Source organism: Culicoides brevitarsis, chromosome 3 (assembly GCF_036172545.1).
Source record: "Culicoides brevitarsis isolate CSIRO-B50_1 chromosome 3, AGI_CSIRO_Cbre_v1, whole genome shotgun sequence".
NCBI classification, from domain to species: domain Eukaryota; kingdom Metazoa; phylum Arthropoda; class Insecta; order Diptera; family Ceratopogonidae; genus Culicoides; species Culicoides brevitarsis.
In genome coordinates, this window is record NC_087087.1 from 2,433,152 (window position 1) to 2,456,801 (window position 23,650).

A 23,650-nucleotide genomic window follows, 5' to 3' on the forward strand; every position below is an offset into this window, starting at 1 on the left:
AAGAGAAAATTTTCCCGCACTTTTCGATTTTTAGGTTAGTTTTAAGTTTTTTTCAGCTAGAATTAAGTTTTTTGAGCAAATGTCGCTCAACAGGGAAAGTTTTTACTTTTGACATAACCTCAAAAAAATTTTTTTAGGGAAAGCTTCAATTTTTTCTGTAACGGGATTTGTGATCCTCAATAGTTTGTAAGGGATTCTGCTATAGAGCACAATTTTTTTTTTTTTGGTTAGAAAGTTTGTTAGGGCATGAAAAGTGCGTTTTAGCTCAGTTCAAGTAAGGTTCTTTTCAAAAGAAGAACATTTCTCAAATAACTTTTTTTCTAATTCAAAACCACACAAGCTGCCTTTTTAATTGCATTACGCAATTATTGCTCACTTCCTAATGCTTTTTATTATCTCGTTCATGCGAGTAACCGTATTAAGTGGCTGTAATAAACGCTCTCGTTTCGCAATTCGCATCTTTGTGCCTTAAACATTTTTTTATAGAGAAAAAAAAGCAAATACGAACGTACGAGACATAAAATAATAATTGGCAAAAGTGCCTGCATCATTAAATAATCCGAGCATTTATTATGCAGCAAACAATGAATTGTAGCGTACGTTGGGATAAATACTCACTGAATTAATAATACGGAACATTTTTGGGCTTCCAAAGGAAAAGTTAACAAAAGACAGGTAAAGGTAGTCAAGTGCGTACAAATTATTTTATTAATTAAATACCCGGAATGTCAATGCTATGTACCTACCTACAACACGATGTGTGATGATCGCATAATAAAAACCAAAGAATAGAAAGGCAGGATTAAATTAACAAACATTTACGAAAGTTTTTGTCAGTGCCCGACAATTTCAAGCTCGAAAATCTTTTAGAGAAAAAATTTTTCAATTAATCCAAACCAAGCAAAAACTCGAAATTTTCTTTAGGTCCGTCACTGCTTGCTAAATGAGTATCTACGTCGCGTGTATGTAGTAATAACGACATTATGTCGACATTTCAAGTAATTGGAGCAAATATTTGGTTAATTAAAATATCACAAGAAAGAGGAAAAAGAAAAGCTCACACACAGAGCATGTTTGTTTGCCTTTTTTCTTCATTCACATTGAAATTCACTCTTTTTATTTGCATGACTTAAGCTCGGCAGTCTCGGAATGTTAACTCGACATTTCAAGCAGAAAAATTCTTGTGTGAACAAGAAAAATCGTGTGGGTTTAAAAATATTTGCAAAACGCAAATAAAACAATGAAGAAAATTTTTCTATCAACATTTGCTTTTCTCGCACAAATCTCTCCGTATCACACGCTTGAACAAACAAAACTAATTGACGCATATCTCGAAACATTAATTTAATTAAGCAAGTTCTGAATTTTTCAGGTGAACTCTTTCCAAAAAATTTTTTTTTGTTGGTTTGAAACCTGCAACCAAAAATTCCCTTTCCTCGTCGAGAGGCAGAGAAAAGCAACAAATTTTAAACTTTTTAATAATATGCAAATAATATGATACTTAATTAAATTCGCCGCGATACTGAGGAAGTAGAAAATGTAATAATTCAAAGATGATGCTTTTAATTTAAAAAGTTTCAAAGTAAAAAATTTTAATTGATACCAAAAGTTAATTATTTTATTTATTACAATTGAGGTAATGTTTGGCTTCTTTTCTGTTCTCGGAAAAATGGCAGGAAAATTACATTGCTTTTTGAATTTTTAATGATTTGCGATGCAAGCATGACGCGTTTTTGTTAGAAAATTATGTTTCGCTTGAATTTTTTTGGTTTGCAATGTTATGCAACTTTTGGTTTTTAAATGAATTTTATATAAATTTCGCTCAAAAATAATTTTCAAAAAAAAGTTAAAAAATTTTTGTTTGAGAAATCAAAAAATATTTTTTTTAGAATTTAATTTTTTTTTAATTTAATTTAGGCCGCTCCAAATTTTTTTCTATGTTTTTGCCCCTGCCCCATTTCAAAAGCCGAAAATCCAATAAAGCAAAAAAAAAATTAAAAATTTCATCAAAATTAATTTTTTTTTTTTAATTCAAAAAAAAATTTTTAGTTTAAAAAAAATTATTAAAAAATGTCAAAATCTTATTTTTTTAGCGTAAAAAAATTTAAAAAAAAAATAAATTAAATTAACTTTAAAATTTTAAATTTTTTTAATAAAATATTTAAAGAAAAAATTTAAAAAAAAAATAAATTTAAAAATTTTTATATTTTTAAAAATAAACTATAAAAATTATCATGAAAAAAATTTCATTTTAAATCAATAAATAGTCAAAAATTCAATAATTTAAAAAAAAAAATTTTTTAAATATAAATTTTTTGTCCCTAATTGAACATCCCTTTAATTCAAACTTCGCATAATTGATGTATGTGTATGAAAGAAAATGTGACATGCCAAAAAAAAAAAGAAATTCTTGTTCAAACAGATGTTATCTGTTCTTTTCCCCTGCATATGAGTCGAGCAGAACAGCAAACAACCAAAAATTATGAACTTTGTGAATTTTTAATGATTGACATGAAAAGTGTGTGCTCGTCGTTCTATCACTTAAGAATAATAATCTTTAAATTTTTGAACAAATGAAAAAATTCAAAGAAAGAAGACCTTTAAGCTTCGTTAGTTTCCATTTCTTTCATAAATAAAAGATTTTCCTCGACAAATTTATATGAACAATGATGATGATAAAATAAATGAAAAGATTTCGAAACGCAAAAAATAAATATAAACATAAAAAAATTACAACAACAAATAGCTGCGAGGCACAAATGAAACAACAATCAACATAATGTGCGGTTTAAATTAAATACGAGCGTATCTTTTCTCATGATAGCGAAAAAAAAATGTAAATAACAACAAAATTGAACGCCTCCTAAAAAAACTTTTCTTTTTTGTGAGACACGAAAAAAAGTTCATAAGGTTACAAAATATAATTTCTGTTGACGTTTTTATGCTTTTTTTTTTGCCTCACATTCTCATTACACGCGTTCCATCAACGCAAAAAATAAATAGATCCAACGGACCAAATTTTTATTTATTGTTATTTTTTTTCGCGTTTCTTCGTTCGGGAAGACATAAATTATTTAATAGCTACATTTTTCGGGGCATTTTGATTCACTTGTTTATTTTTACGCAAAATTTTTTTTTTATGGCTTGCCTATAAAATATGCAAATACGGGAATTCAAGGAATTGGAGCAATGAAAATTAAAGGGCCTGGTTTTCTCGGAACTACTCACAGAATTGATGGATTTGGAAAGTTTTCATCGAGTAAGAGAAGGAATTTTAACGAGAAATTCTGTCTGTTACGGGAATTTTCCATTATTTTTGAGGTTATAAGGCACTTGTGATGTAAAAAAGTGTTTCAAATTACAAACAAAGCCAAAAAACTTTTTAATTTTATCATAATTTGAAATTTGCTTGGTTTGAATTAATCAGAAGGCGATTTTCAAATTTTTTAACTGTCATTTTTTGAATTGACATTTACGATAAAATTTATTTTTTTTAATTTTTAAAGTTTTTTTTAAGTAAATTAAGGAAATTTTATCCTCTAAAATAGAAAATTTCACTTTGAAAGTTCAATATTTGCACAAAATTTCAGTTAAATGAACAAAAAGCTACTTTTCGCTGAATTATTCATCACTTTATGTGTCATAGACTCCATTCAACGCGTCTTAATAAATCTCCATACAGCAGAAACAGCTTCGAATAATCTCTGTTTGTGCGGCTTACCGATGCTGCATCAAAAGCTGCATCATCCGCCAAAGCAGGCATTTATTATTTTAATAATTTCCTTCTTAAATTCGGTAGAAAGTAGTGTTCACATGCACAAAAAGCAAAAAAAAATTAATAATAAGCCGCTTCATCATCCTCAGCATCGCAGAGATACTTTTTCGTATAATTCACATGCGAAAAAAAATAATTTTCCTGCAATTTACGTACTTTAGCTTTGTGCAAAAAGCAAGACGATGTCGACCGACGAACCAACAAATACCAAACCTAATCATAAATTAGCTTGTCTCGCTTCTCCGTTCGTTCGTTCGTGTTGCTTTGTTGTTAACTAAATCCTGTGTGTGCCAAAAAAGTGATTGCACATCTGCATGCCCCTTTTAAGTATACCACCTACCATTAACAACAACAATAAATAGCCTGCTTGCATGAAGGCGAGAGCTTTTCATCCAAAAAACGTTCCTCGTCGACGTTAGACACAAATATCACATAATTTTCCGAAACAACAACTGGGCCTCTTAATATGCTTTTTCGTCTATTTATAAGCAAATATGCTGTTTGTGTGTCTGTGCATTAAGCCTATAAATTGGATTTTCTGTAGCAATGGAGCAAAAATCCATGCGAGAGGTGTGCAGCAGCTGCACATGTGTGGCAAACGAAACATTTGCAAAATGGGTCAAAATTTATATTTATAAGTGTTAGATAATTAGATTCCTTAAATTTTATTGCAATTTAATTTTCAAATAACTTGCAGCAAGTGCTCGCTTTTGTACGAAAACACTCGGCGCAACGCATGAACATGAACGAATGAGTAATGAGAACATTAAAACAGATGATGCTGTTAATGGACTAAAAAACTTTTCTGAAGTTCAAATGTTCATTTTTTTTTTGTTTTTAAAATACCTTCCGAAGGAAGAAAAAAAATTTCTTCTTCAATTTTAATTTTTTTTTTGCCTAAATTCAAGAAAATTTTATTTTTTTTTAAATTAAAATTTATTTACTTTCTTATTAATTACAAATTTTATTTTTTTTTTATATTTTTTTTATTATTTTTATTTATATTTTAATATAAAAATTATTAAAGAAGTTAAAAACTTCAAAAATAATTTTTTTTCTATTTTTTTTAAATTTCTTTAATATATTTTTTTATAATTTAAATAAAAAAACATGAAAAATATTTTTTTTCATTAAAATTATTCAAAAATTCATGAAATTATCCCTTGAATAAGTTACAAAAATTTTTCGATTACAAAACAAAAATGTTTCTCGGAACAATTTTCTAACAAACATTTTCATTATATCCCAATTTTTGATGGAATAACATGCAACATCCTTAATGAAAATGTAACAAGTTCATCAAAATTTCCAATAAATTTGTTTCATTCTGATCAATTTTTTGAAAAATCGCTTCTGAGGCTCAGATTAAAATTTCTAAAAAAAAAAAAAATTGCTTATTTTAAGTATAAAAAATGAAAAAAATTGAAAGGTAAAAAAAAATAATAATTTTTTAAAAGAATTAATAAATTTAAATTTTTTTTGTTTTGATAAAATTAAATATTTTAAATTGAAAAAAAAAATTATAATTTAATTTAAATAATTTTTTTTAAATTAAGAAAAATAATTGAATAATTAATAATAATAAATTTACTAAATAATAATTTAAATATTTTTCAAAAAAATAGTTTTTTATCAAATTATGAATTTTTAGCCATCAAAATCCGTAGCTTGTAGAATAATTTTTATTTTAAATTTACAAAAAAAATAAAAATTTAAAAAATATTTTATTAAATTTAAAAAAATATAAAATAATTTAATTTTTAAATTTTGAAATAAATATACATATATATAATATATGTATATGTATAAATATATACATAAATTGAAAAAAAAAATTTAAAAAATTATTTTAAATTTTTAAAATTAAATAATTTAAAAAAATTTTTAAAATTTTATTTTAATTAATTAATTTTAGTAGAATAATTTTAATTTTACAATTTCACATTTTAGTCGAAACGCACTTTTAAATCTTGAAAAGTGAGAAATTTTTTGAAATTTGTTCAAATTCTATCTCTTCATTACTCTTCGATGTTCTTTTCGCAATAAACTCGACACGTTATCATCGCCTTCTAAACGACGAACAAGACAACAAAATAACATCTACCTCTCAAATATATTAGAAACTATCATCAATTTGTCAGAAAATGATGATCATGTAATTTTTTCTCGTGTTATTTGCGGGTGTCGAGCACAACTTTCACAATAAAAAATTTTCTTTGTTGTTGTCATTCCATTCGTTAATATATTAGATAGGAGCGACACTATCTCGTTCAGCCCCAATACGCACATCAACACGCGATATAATAAAAAGTTTAGTTGTCTCTTCTACTTCTCCTCTTTTTCTGTCTTTCTTTCTCAGTTGAAATGATATTTATTTGTGTCCTGTTATAATATTATTATGATTGACTTTTTATGTTCCCTCGTTTCTTGCTTTTTTTTATCAAATGTGTAAGTGACTGAGTGTTTGGTGATAAAAATATGATAAAATAAAAAAAGAGAAGAAGAGAAAATTCTGACAGAAAATTTATTTTTATTTTATTCGGTTTGTTATTATTGGAAAGAAAACGTTTGATGAGCGTCATATCTTTAAATGCAGATGAAAAATATGTCAAATTAGGACCAATTTCGTTCGTTTTGAAAAGGGGTTCGACATAAAGTCCATCGAACAAAGGTTAAGACCCCCTCCGCCCAATAATAAAGGAAATATTGACAAGAAGGACGAATGAAGAGAAAAAAAAACAAAATGAACAAGCGGTTAAATTCGTAAGTGGCAGAATTTTATGAGAAGTTTATTATTGTTTGTGTGATGATGGGGATGTTGAGATGATGAGAACATGACAATAGTCGGTAAGGATAAAGTTTTTAACCTCAATTTATGAAAAGCATTTTCGCCGCAAACATACAACAAAACAAAAGCTGTGGAAAGTTTTTATTTGCATTCTGGGAAAGATCAAGATAATTTTTTAAACAATTTTTTTAATGGAAGATTTCGAAAATTCATGATTTTGAAAGGTTTTGAGGTTAGATCTTTTTGATCTAAAATTAAAAGCTTTTAAAATTTATATTTTTATTTAAAAATTTATTTATTATTTTTATGAGTTTTTCAATATTTCGTTTAAAAAATCATTCAAGTTTAATTTTTCATAAAAAACTTGTCAAAAAAAATTTTTTTAAAAAGTAAATTTGAGATAAAAAAAACTTTTTTTATAAAAATTTTATTATAAAATATAATTTAAAAAAAAAAATTATATTCAAAAATTGTTATTATCAATTAAAAAACTTTTAATCAAGAAGTAATTTCTTAATTTTTTCAAACAGTGGCTCCCTCTATGTTTTTATGAACAAAATTCAAATCTCATGATCAAAAAAAAAAATTAACCTCAATATTATCTCAAAATTGTTGAAAAAAATATTTATTATAAAATCGGAAGAAAATTAAAAAAAAATATTAAAATTTTTGAAAAATAATCTATCATGAAAAAAACAAAATTAAGAAAAAATCCAAAACAAAAGTTGTTTCTAAATCAAAACCTTCATTTTGAGACGGAGAACGGTAATATATTTTGAAAAAATTTTGGCTTAAATTTTTTTTCATCAATTTTTTTCTAGAAAAAAATTTTTCAAAAGTTGAAAAAATTTTGAAAAAAATTAATTTTGAATCAAAATTTTCCGTAAACATCATTTTTTTACTAAAAATTTAGCCCTCATAATAAGAGGATTTTGACTTAAATTTTTTTCATCAATTTTTTTCGCTAACATCTTTAAATGGCTCCTGTACATCGAAAACGCAAAATTAAGAAAAAATCCAAAACAAAAGTTGTTTCTAACATCAAAACCTTCATTTTGAGACGGAGAACGGTAATATAGCTCAATTTTGAAAAATCAGTATGTGAGCCCTCATAATAAGAGGATTTTGACTTAAATTTTTTTTCATCAATTTTTTTCGCTAACATCTTTAAATGGCTCCTGTACATCGAAAACGCAAAATTAAGAAAAAATCCAAAACAAAAGTTGTTTCTAACATCAAAACCTTCATTTTGAGACGGAGAACGGTAATATAGCTCAATTTTGAAAAATCAGTATGTGAGCCCTCATAATAAGAGGATTTTGGCAGAAATTTTTTTTCATCAATTTTTTTCGCTAACATCTTTAAATGGCTCCTGTACATCGAAAACGCAAAATTAAGAAAAAATCCAAAACAAAAGTTGTTTCTAACATCAAAACCTTCAATTTGAGACGGAGAACCGTGATCTAGCTTAATTTTGAAAAATTGGTATGTGAGCCCTCATAATAAGAGGATTTTGGCAGAAATTTTTTTTCATCAATTTTTTTCGCTAACATCTTTAAATGGCTCCTGTACATCGAAAACGCAAAATTAAGAAAAAATCCAAAACAAAAGTTGTTTCTAACATCAAAACCTTCATTTTGAGACGGAGAACGGTAATATAGCTCAATTTTGAAAAATCAGTATGTGAGCCCTCATAATAAGAGGATTTTGAGCCCTCATAATAAGAGGAGAAATTTTTTTTCATCAATTTTTTTCGCTAACATCTTTAAATGGCTCCTGTACATCGAAAACGCAAAATTAAGAAAAAATCCAAAACAAAAGTTGTTTCTAACATCAAAACCTTCATTTTGAGACGGAGAACGGTAATATAGCTCAATTTTGAAAAATCGGTATGTGAGCCCTCATAATAAGAGGATTTTGGCAGAAATTTTTTTTCATCAATTTTTTTCGCTAACATCTTTAAATGGCTCCTGTACATCGAAAACGCAAAATTAAGAAAAAATCCAAAACAAAAGTTGTTTCTAACATCAAAACCTTCATTTTGAGACGGAGAACGGTAAATAACTCAATTTTGAAAAATCATGTGATTTAAGAGGACAAAATTTTTGTGAGCCCTCATAATAAGAGGATTTTGACTTAAAATTTTTTTCCCTAACATCTTTAAATGACTCCTGTACATCGAAAACGCAAAATTAAGAAAAAATCCAAAACAAAAGTTGTTTCTAACATCAAAACCTTCATTTTGAGACGGAGAACGGTAATATAGCTCAATTTTGAAAAATCGGTATGTGAGCCCTCATAATAAGAGGATTTTGGCAGAAATTTTTTTTCATCAATTTTTTTCGCTAACATCTTTAAATGGCTCCTGTACATCGAAAACGCAAAATTAAGAAAAAATCCAAAACAAAAGTTGTTTCTAACATCAAAACCTTCATTTTGAGACGGAGAACGGTAATATAGCTCAATTTTGAAAAATCAGTATGTGAGCCCTCATAATAAGAGGATTTTGGCAGAAATTTTTTTTCATCAATTTTTTTCGCTAACATCTTTAAATGGCTCCTGTACATCGAAAACGCAAAATTAAGAAAAAATCCAAAACAAAAGTTGTTTCTAACATCAAAACCTTCATTTTGAGACGGAGAACGGTAATATAGCTCAATTTTGAAAAATCAGTATGTGAGCCCTCATAATAAGAGGATTTTGGCAGAAATTTTTTTTCATCAATTTTTTTCGCTAACATCTTTAAATGGCTCCTGTACATCGAAAACGCAAAATTAAGAAAAAGTCCAAAACAAAAGTTGTTTCTAATGCCAAAACCTTCAATTTGAGACGGAGAACCGTGATCTAGCTTAATTTTGAAAAATTGGTATGTGAGCCCTCATAATAAGAGGATTTTGGCAGAAATTTTTTTTCATCAATTTTTTTCGCTAACATCTTTAAATGGCTCCTGTACATCAAAAACGCCAAATTTAGAAAAAGTCCAAAACAAAAGTTGTTTCTAACGTCAAAACCTTCATTTTGAGACGGAGAACGGTAATATAGCTCAATTTTGAAAAATCGGTATGTGAGCCCTCATAATAAGAGGATTTTGGCAGAAATTTTTTTTCATCAATTTTTTTCGCTAACATCTTTAAATGGCTCCTGTACATCGAAAACGCAAAATTAAGAAAAAATCCAAAACAAAAGTTGTTTCTAACATCAAAACCTTCATTTTGAGACGGAGAACGGTAATATAGCTCAATTTTGAAAAAATCTGTACATGATCCCTCATAATAAGAGGATTTTGACTTAAATTTTTTTTCATCAATTTTTTTCGCTAACATCTTTAAATGGCTCCTGTACATCGAAAACGCAAAATTAAGAAAAAATCCAAAACAAAAGTTGTTTCTAACATCAAAACCTTCATTTTGAGACGGAGAACGGTAATATAACTCAATTTTGAAAAATCAGTATGTGAGCCCTCATAATAAGAGGATTTTGACTTAAATTTTTTTTCATCAATTTTTTTCGCTAACATCTTTAAATGGCTCCTGTACATCGAAAACGCAAAATTAAGAAAAAGTCCAAAACAAATTTTGAGACGGAGAACGGTAATATAACACAATTTTGAACAATCAGTATGTGAGCCCTCATAATAAGAGGATTTTGGCAGAAATTTTTTTTCATCAATTTTTTTCGCTAACATCTTTAAATGGCTCCTGTACATCGAAAACGCAAAAATTTTGAGACGGAATATAGCTCAATTTTGAAAAATCGCTCTGTGAGCCCTCATAATAAGAGGATTTTGAAATTTTTTTTCATCAAAAAATGGCTCCTGTACATCGAAAACGTCCAAAACAAAAGTTGTTTCTAACATCAAAACCTTCATTTTGAGACGGAGAACGGTAATATAACTCAATTTTGAAAAATCAGTAGAGGATTTTGGCAGAAATTTTTTTTCATCAATTTTTTTCGCTAACATCTTTAAATGGCTCCTGTACATCGAAAACGCAAAATTTAGAAAAAGTCCAAAAACATCTTTATTTTTTTTCATTAAATGGCTCCTGTACATCGAAAACGCAAAATTTAGAAAAAATCCAAAACAAAAGTTGTTTCTAACATCAAAACCTTCATTTTGAGACGGAGAACCGTGATCTACAAAAATTGAAAAAATTTTGAAAATTTTTTTTCATCAATTTTTTTTGCTAACATCTTTAAATGGCTCCTGTACATCGAAAACGCAAAATTTAGAAAAAGTCCAAAACAAAAGTTGTTTCTAACATCAAAAAATGAAAAAATGTGAGCCCTCATAATAAGAGGATTTTGGCAGAAATTTTTTTTCATCAATTTTTTTCGCTAACATCTTTAAATGGCTCCTGTACATCGAAAACGCAAAATTAAGAAAAAGTCCAAAACAAAACTTTCATAATGAAAAAGATGTGAGATTTTGGCAGAAATTTTTTTTCATCAATTTTTTTCGCTAACATCTTTAAATGGCTCCTGTACATCGAAAACGCAAAATTAAGAAAAAATCCAAAACAAAAGTTGTTTCTAACATCAAAACCTTCATTTTGAGACGGAGAACGGTAATATAGCTCAATTTTGAAAAATCAGTATGTGAGCCCTCATAATAAGAGGATTTTGGCAGAAATTTTTTTTCATCAATTTTTTTCGCTAACATCTTTAAATGGCTCCTGTACATCGAAAACGCAAAATTAAGAAAAAATCCAAAACAAAAGTTGTTTCTAACATCAAAACCTTCATTTTGAGACGGAGAACGGTAATATAACTCAATTTTGAAAAATCAGTATGTGAGCCCTCATAATAAGAGGATTTTGGCAGAAATTTTTTTTCATCAATTTTTTTCGCTAACATCTTTAAATGGCTCCTGTACATCGAAAACGCAAAATTAAGAAAAAATCCAAAACAAAAGTTGTTTCTAACATCAAAACCTTCATTTTGAGACGGAGAACGGTAATATAACTCAATTTTGAAAAATCAGTATGTGAGCCCTCATAATAAGAGGATTTTGGCAGAAATTTTTTTTCATCAATTTTTTTCGCTAACATCTTTAAATGGCTCCTGTACATCGAAAACGCAAAACAAAAGTTGTTTCTAACATCAAAACCTTCATTTTGAGACGGAGAACGGTAATATAGCTCAATTTTGAAAAATGCCCTCATAATAAGAGGATTTTGGCAAAATTTTTTTTTAATTTTTTTCGCTAAAAAATGGCTCCTGTCATCGAAAACAAAATTAAGAAAAAAAAGTTGTTTCTAACATCAAAACCTTCATTTTGAGACGGAGAACGGTAATAATCCAAAACAAAAGTTGTTTCTAACATCAAAACCTTCATTTTGAGACGGAGAACGGTAAATACTCAATTTTAGAGCCCTCTCGCTAACATCTTTAAAATTTTGAAAAATTTTGGTATGTGAGCCCTCATAATAAGGGGATTTTGACTTAAATTTTTTTTCATCAATTTTTTTCGCTAACATCTTTAAATGGCTCCTGTACATCGAAAACGCAAAATTAAGAAAAAATCCAAAACAAAAGTTGTTTCTAACATCAAAACCTTCATTTTGAGACGGAGAACGGTAATATAACTCAATTTTGAAAAATCGGTATGTGAGCCCTCATAATAAGAGGATTTTGGCAGAAATTTTTTTTCATCAATTTTTTTCGCTAACATCTTTAAATGGCTCCTGTACATCGAAAACGCAAAATTAAGAAAAAATCCAAAACAAAAGTTGTTTCTAACATCAAAACCTTCATTTTGAGACGGAGAACGGTAATATAACTCAATTTCAGTTTTTCATAATAAAGGATTTTGAGCAGAAATTTTTCAGTTTGAGCCCTCATAATAAGAGGATCATTTTTTTTCATCAATTTTTTTCGCTAACATCTTTAAATGGCTCCTGTACATCGAAAACGCAAAATTAAGAAAAAGTCCAAAACAAAAGTTGTTTCTAACATCAAAACCTTCATTTTGAGACGGAGAACGGTAATATAACTCAATTTTGAAAAATCAGTATGTGAGCCCTCATAATAAGAGGATTTTGGCAGAAATTTTTTTTCATCAATTTTTTTCGCTAACATCTTTAAATGGCTCCTGTACATCGAAAACGCAAAATTAAGAAAAAATCCAAAACAAAAGTTGTTTCTAACATCAAAACCTTCATTTTGAGATGGAGAACCGTGATCTAGCTTAATTTTGAAAAATCGGTATGTGAGCCCTCATAATAAGAGGATTTTGACTTAAATTTTTTTTTCATCAATTTTTTTCGCTAACATCTTTAAATGGCTCCTGTACATCGAAAACGCAAAATTAAGAAAAAATCCAAAACAAAAGTTGTTTCTAACATCAAAACCTTCATTTTGAGACGGAGAACGGTAATATAACTCAATTTTGAAAAATCAGTATGTGAGCCCTCATAATAAGAGGATTTTGGCTTAAATTTTTTTTTCATCAATTTTTTTCGCTAACATCTTTAAATGGCTCCTGTACATCGAAAACGCAAAATTAAGAAAAAATCCAAAACAAAAGTTGTTTCTAACATCAAAACCTTCATTTTGAGACGGAGAACGGTAATATAACTCAATTTTGAAAAATCATAAGCCCTCAATTTTGAAAAATCTTTAAATGGCTCCTGTATCGAAAACGTGAAAAAGTCCAAAACTCATCAAAAATTTTAAGAGAGATTTTGGCAGAAATTTTTTTTCATCAATTTTTTTCGCTAACATCTTTAAATGGCTCCTGTACATCGAAAACGCAAAATTTCCAAAACAAAAGTTGTTTCTAACATCAAAACCTTCATTTTGAGACGGAGAACGGTAATATATCTCAATTTTCAAAAATCAGTATGAGAGCCCTCATAATAAGAGGATTTTGGCAGAAATTTTTTTTCATCAATTTTTTTCGCTAACATCTTTAAATGGCTCCTGTACATCGAAAACGCAAAATTAAGAAAAAATCCAAAACAAAAGTTGTTTCTAACATCAAAACCTTCATTTTGAGACGGAGAACGGTAATATAACTCAATTTTGAAAAATCGGTATGTGAGCCCTCATAATAAGAGGATTTTGGCAGAAATTTTTTTTCATCAATTTTTTTCGCTAACATCTTTAAATGGCTCCTGTACATCGAAAACGCAAAATTAAGAAAAAATCCAAAACAAAAGTTGTTTCTAACATCAAAACCTTCATTTTGAGACGGAGAACGGTAATATAACTCAATTTTGAAAAATCAGTATGTGAGCCCTCATAATAAGAGGATTTTGGCAGAAATTTTTTTTCATCAATTTTTTTCGCTAACATCTTTAAATGGCTCCTGTACATCGAAAACGCAAAATTAAGAAAAAATCCAAAACAAAAGTTGTTTCTAACATCAAAACCTTCATTTTGAGACGGAGAACGGTAATATAACTCAATTTTCAAAAATCGGTACATGAGCCCTCATAATAAGAGGATTTTGACTTAAATTTTTTTTCATCAATTTTTTTCGCTAACATCTTTAAATGGCTCCTGTACATCGAAAACGCAAAATTAAGAAAAAATCCAAAACAAAAGTTGTTTCTAACATCAAAACCTTCATTTTGAGACGGAGAACGGTAATATAACTCAATTTTGAAAAATCGGTATGTGAACCCTCATAATAAGAGGATTTTGGCAGAAATTTTTTTTCATCAATTTTTTTCGCTAACATCTTTAAATGGCTCCTGTACATCGAAAACGCAAAATTTAGAAAAAGTCCAAAACAAAAGTTATTTCTAACGTCAAAAAATAAAAATTTAAAAAATAATTTTTTATACAAAAAGAAATTTTTTATACAAAACTTCTAAAAAAAAAACATATTTAAAATAAAAATTCACAAAAACTTCAAAATTTTTAAACCGCAGCTCTCTCTGTATTTAATAAAACAAAATTTTGATCTCATGATCGAATAATTCTAACATCAAAAAATCCAAATTAATAAATTTTCATAAACTTTCTTAATAAATTCACTCAATATTGTAAAAAAAATATTTTTTGATAAAATCCGATAAAAATTTAAAAAAATATCAAACTACTTGAAAAAAAATCTATTATAAAATCTTAAATTCTCTTGAAATTCAATACTACTCGAATCAAAATAGATAAAAAAATATTTATCTTTAATATCATGAAATATTATTTTTTAAAAAACGAGAGGGGGAGAAAAAATTTGTAAAAAAAAAATATTTTTTCAATCACCTTTTCACATAAATAACAATTCAATAAGTGTTTTAGACATAAATTCATCGAAAACGGGCAATTTTGTGGGGTAACTTCCCGTTCACGTACATCAAAAGTGACAACAAACTGCATACAAAATACACACTTAACAACATTATTTGCCGTGTTTTTTATTCGATTCCAATGTTATTATCGTCATTTTTTACGAGAAAATTGCAAAGCACACCCCTGACAATACTTTTCACTCGAAATTGACACAAACAAAAAACATGTGTGAATGAATATGTGATGAGACCATCATCATCTTCAAAGGCGGAGAACAAAGAAAGTCGCTTTTTTTATAATGTCATCTTTTTTAGCACTCATCGAGGAATTAAGATACTCAAGGACTTTGTTTGGCGTGGGAATTGAAAGAAAATAGGAGAATTTTTAAAAATATTTCCAAAGCGCGTTAAAAGCTTTTCGCGGCAAGAGGAAGTACTTTACACGACGAAAACGAATGAAATTTATCGGAAATGCGTTAAGCAATTTTCTTTGTATAAATATTTCCTGCATTTCGTGTGTCTTCCTGTGTAAACGCAAACATGTGTAATTTTTTTTCGGTTTTTTTTTCATCATCACCATGATGATCTCTTTTATTCATTCACTTTGCGTTACTTTACGGTTAATACCTGTAATATTTTCTTTACATTATTTTTATGCGATTATTTTTTCTTTGGCTTGAGCCTTGATGTGAGTGTGTTTGTTTGTTACTTTGAGAGTATTATCACTTAAAATGGGGGGTTTTCATAGAAAAATTTTTTTTTAAGAAAAAATTTGAAAGTTAAAATCTTTTTCAATTAATCCAAACCAAGCATATCAAAGAAATTTAAATATAAAAATTTATTTAAAAATTAATTTTTTTATTAAAATTTAATTAAAAATTCATTTATTTATAAAAATTTTATTTTTTTCCATTTAAAAATTTTTTAAATTATTTAATAAATTTTTTTATGATTTTTTTGAATTTTTACTCCGATTTAATAATTTTAATTTTTTTCAATAATTTTTGTTCGTTGCTTTTTTATATTATTATTTTTAATAAAAATATTTTAATTAAAATTTAATTTTTTTTTTCAATTAAAAAATTATTAAAATTAATTTTAAATTAGGTATTTAATAATTTTTTTTATGAATTTTTATTTCGATTTAATAATTTTTTTATTTTTATCGTTGCTTTTTTATTTTTTTTTTTTTAAATTAAAAGTTTTTTTTTTAAATTCGTTTTTTTTTATAATTTTTTTTTTAAATTTTATTAAAATTTTTTTTTTTAATTTTTTTTTTTTATTTTTATTAAAAAAAAAAATTTTTTTTTTTAAATTTTAATTTTTTTCTCTTCCAAAAAATAAACAAATATTAAAAAAAAATTCACGGAAGGACATTTTTTTATCAATAAAAAAGATAAAAAATTTTTCTCACAAACGCTTCGAATTTCACAAAGAGATAATCGTAACAATATTATTATGTGACTAAAGTAGAAAATTCGCTGTGCGTGTTGAAATTGCTCTATTGTGTGTTTTTTCTCGTTGTTTGTTTGTGCGAGATCAAACAAATACAAAATTTCCGTCGATACGACGTCGATTATGAGGATGTTGATGAAGATAAAAAAAATGAATAATTCAATAAAAACGAGAATATTATCGATAAATGTAAAGAAAGCCAATTTCAATTTTCTCGTTTATTTTTTTTTTGTCGATTGTTCAATAAAAAAAGGGGAGAAAAATTCCAACTGACATGAAAATAAGTGAGAAGACATAAAAAAAAAATATTATTACTCCGACTTGACGACAGATCGAATGACATCCAATTTTCGTCTAAACTCTTCCGAAAAAAAAATTTGTCAATGTGCCCACAGAAAGTCAACAATTTTCGAGCTTAATTGATGTGATGCTATCCTGATTATTTATTTACTTGACTCAAACTCGGGTCTGGCTTGCATAAATTTGCAACAAATATTATCGATTCATGCCATCGCTCTTGCACAAACAACAACAAAATTCCTGTGCCGAAGTGCATCACAGAGCAGTGTTACGAGGCATCTGTTCATACAATGATAAGTGTTATATCGGTATTTACGTATTTACACATAATTTACATATTTAATTTTGTTGCACATTGCACACAATATGGAGGATGGACGATGTCAGAGATGGATTTTGAAGTCATTAACAATGGGTTTTAATGAGAAAATTATCTAAAATTTAGATTTTTTGAAAATTTTGCATTAATTTTCACTTTTTTATGAATTTTAAGGAAAATTTGAATTGTTAAAGATTCAAAATTGATTAAAATTTTATTTTAAAAAAATTTTTAAAGAAAATTTTTTTGAAATTTTGACTTTTAAGAAATTTTGAAACAAATTTATAAATTAAGTTTAAATTTTTATTCAAAATTTATTTTTTTGAAATTTTTGTTTTAAAATTTCTTTAAAAATCTTCCTAAACTTTCATTTTAAGCGCATTTTTATAAAATTTAATTCAATATGTTTAAAAAAAATAATTTTATTTAAATTTTTTTATAAAAATTTTTTGAAAATTTTGTAAAACTTTCATTTTGAGGGCATTTTTTATGAATTTTCATTCAATCTGTGTAAAAAAAATTTTTTTAAGAAAATTATTTAAAATTCTTATTGAAGCGAATTTTGTTAATATGCCCAAAAATTATTCTTTTTTATTAAAAAAAAAAAAATATTTTTTAATTTTTTTTCCTTCAAAAGATACAAAATTTCTCAAAAATTTTATTGTTGATATTCAAAAAATCATCAAATGAAGAAATTAAAATAATTAAAAAATTAATAATTGAACGGAAAAATTATCATTTTCAATTTAAATTTGTATTTTGAGGAAAAAAAAATAACCAATTAATTAATTAATTAATTTTATAAAAAATTATAATTTACCTCTAAAAAAAAAAACAAAAATTTTATATAAAAATTTAAAAAAAAAATAATTATTTTAATAAAAAAAAATTAAAATAAATTTTTAAATTAAATAATTTAAATATTTAATAATTTTTTTACGAATTTATTAATTTTTATTCCAATTTAAAAATTTTTTAATTTTTTTTTATGATTTTTATCATTATTTGTTTTAATTAGAAATATTTTGATTCAAATTTTATTTACAATTTTCGCTTCAAAATATTCAATATTTAAGAACATCTTGAATAAAAAATTTTCTTTGTAATTTCTGTACCTATGAAGAAAAAAATCTAAAAAATATTTGAAAAAAAATTTAAAAACATATCATTATCTCAAATTTTTTTTATCTCAAATTTACTTCGAAAATTATTTTAAGGAGATTTTTTTAAGAAATTTTAAATTACAAAAAAAAATTCGATTTCTATAAAAATTTCATAAAAATTAAATTTTTTCTCAAAAAAACGAAATTTTAGAAAATTTTTTTCCAAAAATAATTTCAAGAGCTTTTAATACTCTTCCCTGCCTCACGCATCACACACTAAAAACCATTATCATTTTAATTCTGACGATGAAAGGAACATATTAAAGCTCTATTTGAGTTCGTCTACAACCTGCACGACACAGAACACCGGATGCTCCCAAAAACATTACATTGCTTCAGTTTCGGAGTGTGTGCTAGATTTTATGTATTTTATTATATTAGTTACTGTTCCTACTCCTGCATCATCACGAAATTTTCGTACGGGCGGCATCAGGATATCAAATTTAAAATATTTCTCTTGTTTGTCGAGTCTTCCTACCTTTTGCACGAGACGAGCACTAAATAATGCATCAGGTTGCCATTCGCATAATTTAAAATGAATTTAATGGCGTTTCACACTGAATGACGATTTTTTTTTTTTTTTGTAAATTTCAAGTCTTTCCAATTAGTCCAAACCAAGCAAAATCATCAAATTTGGCACAAAATCAATTTAATTCTCAATTAAACTCAATTAACGCAAAACAATCGACGAATGGCGGGCGCTTCACAGCTGATTTCGTGACGTAAAAAATTTTTGACATTGACTCTCATTTTGCGTGTTTGTCTCTCGCGATCGACGAAGTTTACCTTTTTCTGCGATAATGAACTTAACTCAAATTAAACAATGCTTACCTGTCGTTTTGTCACAGCGACACTCTATTTGTTGTCTAATTTGATAAACAAACTAATTCACACGACGACGAGACTTTTTTTATTTGTTTATCTTTACATTTGGAATTTTTTAGGTACACAAGGAACTTTGTACTGCGAGTTTTTTGTGTAGAGAGAGAGTAATTAAAAGAGAATTTTTCGACGAGAGACAATTTTAATAAATTTATGAATGAATTTTGTTCTTCAGAAATTCGTTAAAAAAATTATTATTTTTTTTTTGTTTTTTTTCGATTTGAAACAAAAAATTACGAAGAAATAAATTAATTTTTTTAATAAATTCATAAAAATGGACAATTGTTGGTTAATGAAAACCATTGGGGTTCATCTGAATTTTCTTGTTGCGGCGTTTTTTGTGAAAATTTTAATTATTCTTGATGTTAATTATCGTTTGACAATGTAGTTTTTGTCTTTTAATGCAATTAACGCAACAATTGAGGCGGTTAAGGTGCAATTTTTGGTTCAACGGAAATCATAAAAGAGTTGAAAATTGGTTAAAATATGTTTTTTAATTACATTTATTGTTTAATTAAAATAAATTTATTCATTTTTTTAATGAAATAATAATTTTTTCTTTAGAATTGAGCTAAAAGTTTACTTGAAATAAAAAAAATTAAAAAATCTAAAATCTCACATTTTTTGTCAAAAAAAGTTATAAATAAATAATTTAAAAATTTTTTATGAAATTCAAATTATTTTTTATTATTTTATTTATTTTATTATGTTAAATTTTTTATTTGTGATTAAAAATTAATTTTTGAAATTTATTTTTGTTTTAGAATTTATAAAGAAAGTTTAATTAAAAAATTAAAAAATAAATTAAAATTTTTTTTTTTAATTTTCAAAAAAATTTTTTAAATAAAAAAATAAATTAAAAATTTTTTTTTTTTAAATTTTTTTTATTATTTTATTATGTTAAACTTTTGATTTGTGATTAAAAATTAATTTCAAAGAAATTTATTATTATTTTTTTTTAATAATTAAAATTTATAAAAGAAAAAGTTATAATAAAAAATAAAAAAAAATAAATTAAAATTTATTTTTTTTAATTTAAAAAAAATTTAAATTTTTTTATTCATAAAAATTATCAAATCAAATTATTTAAATAATTTTATTTTTTTCAAAATTTTATTTTTTTTTTTTAAATTTGTTCAATTTTAATTGAAAAAAAATTATTAAAAAGGAAAATTTTTAAAAATTTTTTAGAAATTTTTTTTTTTTAAATTTTTATTTATTTATTTTTTTTTTAATTTTGCGATAAAATCTAAAATTTTTTTTTTTAATTTTTGATAAAAAAAAAAATGCGGTAAAAAATATTAATTTTTTTTAAATTAACAACAAGCTTCAAATATCATCAAAAAAGAAAAATTTGAAAATTTTTTAAAAATTTCCCTCATCTGCCGACTCCGCGATAGTCAAAAACAAATAAAATGCTAATTAATTTTTTGTGTGCACTTACCTCTTTTTTTATTTTCCAAACAATAATTGAATTTCACACACAAACAAACGTCGAAACGAACTTTATTAAAAAAATTGTTCGCCGCATGACAATTTATCGCGCTCGTCGCTCATTCTTCATCGTCACTCTATATTTGTGAACAATTGACTTTTCATTTATTTTTCATCCAATATTTACGTAACAAATATGTTTATATCATTTCATTATCACCAATTCTCTCTCAATTCTTTCATTTTTCGTGCATTTGATCGAATTTCGAGCTGACAAATAAAATTTTATGTAAATTTGTGACGAGTTGCGGCAATCAACCGCAAATTATCCACTTTACTGAAAGTTTTGCGGTGAATTTGTGTAAAAAAAAAGAATTTTTTCCTTAATAATTTATTTTATTTTTAAATGTTTCAACGATAAGTCCGAGTAATTTTTCGGCGACGAGACATCGGGAAGTGTTGCTTTCGAGAGACACTCGACAAACGGGACATTGTTGCGTTTTGTTGCGACATCCAGAGCACAAGAGATGCCCGTTGATGCATTGAACGATGGGACGACGAACGGTATCGAGGCAAATTGGGCATTCGAGCAATTGGGCGACACGTTGCATGCATCCCGCGAAACGAGGAACGGAATTTTGATTCCAATGCTGAAAAAAAATAATTAAAACAAGTAAAGTACCTGTCGTTAACACATGAAATCGCTAAATTTGGTAATTCAAATAAAAATTTAGTTCAAGATTTGACGGATAGATGGCTTGAATGAAAAGTAGGGTGAATTTTCAATTTTGAGAGTTTCGATGAAATTTAATTTGTTTTAATTTAAATTGATAAAAATATTAAATTTTAGCTTATTTTTGTCCTAAAAGTAGAATTTTTAACAAAATAATAAATTTTATTAAAAATTTGTTCAATAGGTGAAAATTTAAAAAAAATTAATTTTAGTACTCAAAGTTAATTTTTCGCAAAAGTCGAAATTTTTCCGAAAATTTTTCTAAAAAATCTTCAAAATTTAAAAAAGTAAATCGAAATTAAAATTTTTTTCGAAAATAATTTGTTTTAAAATTACCTAAAGTAAAATTGAATTCAATATTTGAAGTACTAAAAAGTTTTTAAAGACTTAATTGTTGTACTAAAAAATATCTTAAAGTTAAAATTTTGAAAAATTTTAAGATTTTTTGAACTAAAAGCGAATTTTTTTTTCTAAAAACTTTTCAAAAAGTTAAAATTCATACAAAATGCTATTATAAAATAATTCTAAAAATTGAAAAGTCACCCTATTCTTCATTCTCTCCTCTCCTCGTGCACTATAGAACTCCATACACGTACGAAACTATCCCTTCCATGCGATTGTATGCCTACACATTGTATGTGTACGTAACGCGAATTTCCCCTCTCGATGCCCGCCATTTCAAGACGGTAGTTAAGCGCGGTGTATAGTAGATGCCCCACTAGCTCAGTCGGTTAGAGCGCCGTACTTATAATCAGTAATAGGCGATGCGGAGGCCAGCAGTTCGAACCTGCTGTGGGGCACATATTTTTTTTATCGAAAATTTTTTTTTGTTCACCCGAAAACTTGATTTTTTTATTTTTAGAACATTTTGTCTTTTTTTTTAGGAGAGAAAAAAATATTGACGAGAGTTTTTGTGTGTTTAGAAATGCACGCATGATAGAAGAGAGACAAAAAATCCCCTCCAATCGATGAATTTTTATCAGTTGATGCACTTTTATCAATGAGTGACAAAAAGAACTCACGTTATGTTCGGCGCCGGAATTCCACAAAAGTAATGTGACTTCATTTCGATGCGATTTTTTGATTTTTTGAGCGACTTCTGATACGTTTTGGCCTAAAATATCTTCGCCGTTTACCTAAAAAAATAATTTTTGTAAAATTTTTTATAAAAATTTATTAAAAAATTCAAAAAAAATTACCTCAAGTAACAAATCTCCAACTTTAATGCCCGCTTTTGATGCTGAACTGTCAACTGTGACGTCACTAACCCACGGATAAGGATCCCAAACTGCTCGACTTAGATGCAATCCCAACAAATTTCCTCCTGCCAAATGACAAAAACGCATCGACGAGTTCCCGCTGTCTAAATTTCTTGCAAAATTCATTTTTTTTTTTTTTAATTTTTATAAAAAAAAATTTTTTCGTGTTGTTTTGTCAAACGTTTATCTTGCACTGAACAACAAAAGTAACGATTTGTTGCAAAATTAATAAGAGCAGAACTTCAAGTTCATTCACGTTGATCGCTCAGAAGCGAAATTCCCATCGAAAAATTGTCATTTTCGAGAAAAGTGAAGTTCACTTTCAATTTTTACACAAAAATATAGTCTCACAAGTTTAAAAGACGAGAGTTAACTAACCTTTTAACGTCTTCGTTTAACTAATCCGGCACGATTCGTTGCTCTCGGAGTCGCTGTGCGTGAAGAATCTTCAGTTTTGCGTGTAAAATGTGTCAAGCAACGTCATTTTTGCACTAACGCGTCGCAAATTGAATTCCAAGATGTTATCGGGATTGATTTTTGAGTCAATTCAAGGCGGATTGAATGACCTATATGCGTTATATGTAAATTTTTTAAGAAAAAAATTTAAAAAAAATTAAAATTCTAAAAATTTTTCTTTAAAAAGTTATTTTTTGTACTAAAAGTTGTTCTAAAAAATTTTTGAAAATCCAAATTTGTTCTAAAAAAGATAAAATTTTGGTAAAAATGATGTTCTAACGTTTAAAATTATTACAAAATATTGTTTAAAAAGTCATAATTTGTTCTGAAAGTTGCTCTAAGAATATTTTTCTTAACAAAAGTTGTTCTAAAAATCGAAATTTGTACTAAAAATGTACTAAAAACTCATAATTCTAACAAAAAAAATATTTTTTTAATGTAACGTTACATATTTTTATTGAAAAAAAATTTTTTTTAAACAAATTCATGTCAACTTCTGTTGAAAATCCTTGTCATTCATCAAAAAACAAAATTTTTAGCCAAAATATCCTCCTCTTCCATATCCGCCAAAGCCTCCATATCCTCCGTATCCGCCATATCCTCCATAGCCTCCATATCCTATAAAAAAATTCAACAAAAATTATTAAAAATTAAAATTTCAATAAAATTCACTTACCATAGGGACTTGGATAGGCATAAGCGACGGGAGATGGCAACGGTTCAGGAGCTGGAAGAGCAAATGCCATGGCAAACAATGCCAAAAGTACAACAACGATCAACTTTTGATTCATTTTGCGAATTATTTTGCTTATTTTGATGCGAATTGTTTGAAAGTTCTTACTTGACTTG

The 23,650-nt window shown here is 26.5% G+C and overlaps 2 protein-coding genes and 1 non-coding gene across 4 annotated transcripts in view; 1 reads left to right on the forward strand and 2 right to left on the reverse strand.

The window, feature by feature from the left end:
* The window catches only part of LOC134834493 (sodium/hydrogen exchanger 9B2), a 29,498-nt gene extending 10,497 nt beyond the window's left edge, over positions 1–19,001 (reverse strand). Inside the window, exon 1 of one of the 2 annotated variants that reach the window (XM_063849195.1) lies at positions 18,869–19,001. The gene's annotated coding sequence lies outside the window, so the exon portion shown is untranslated. Of the gene's footprint in view, positions 1–18,515; positions 18,677–18,868 lie in introns of those variants that run through there. The other variant, XM_063849197.1, reaches the window with a different exon arrangement.
* Positions 19,002–20,736: 1,735 nt separating this feature from the next.
* LOC134833585 (zinc finger TRAF-type-containing protein 1-B-like) lies at positions 20,737–22,471 on the reverse strand. Its single transcript, XM_063847950.1, has 3 exons — positions 22,286–22,471; positions 22,109–22,222; positions 20,737–21,003 (listed from the first exon to the last, which is right to left on the reverse strand). The coding sequence occupies exons 1-3, from the start codon at positions 22,469–22,471 to the stop codon at positions 20,737–20,739; spliced, it is 567 nt and encodes a 188-aa protein (XP_063704020.1).
* On the forward strand, positions 21,799–21,886 carry Trnai-uau (transfer RNA isoleucine (anticodon UAU)). Its single transcript is given in 2 exon segments — positions 21,799–21,836; positions 21,851–21,886. It is a non-coding gene; the product is annotated as a tRNA-Ile (tRNA).
* Positions 22,472–23,650: the final 1,179 nt, after the last annotated feature.

What these genes read in the sequence shown, in the direction of transcription:
- LOC134833585 (XM_063847950.1), bottom strand. Translation starts at nt 22,471, where the DNA reads ATGAATTTTGCAAGAAATTTAGACAGCGGGAACTCGTCGATGCGTTTT. An exon ending in TTGGAGATTTGTTACTTGAG is followed by an intron (nt 22,223 to 22,285) that starts GTAATTTTTTTT and finishes TTATTTTTTTAG; the next exon opens with GTAAACGGCGAAGATATTTT. An exon ending in ATTCCGGCGCCGAACATAAC is followed by an intron (nt 21,004 to 22,108) that starts GTGAGTTCTTTT and finishes ATTTTTTTTCAG; the next exon opens with CATTGGAATCAAAATTCCGT.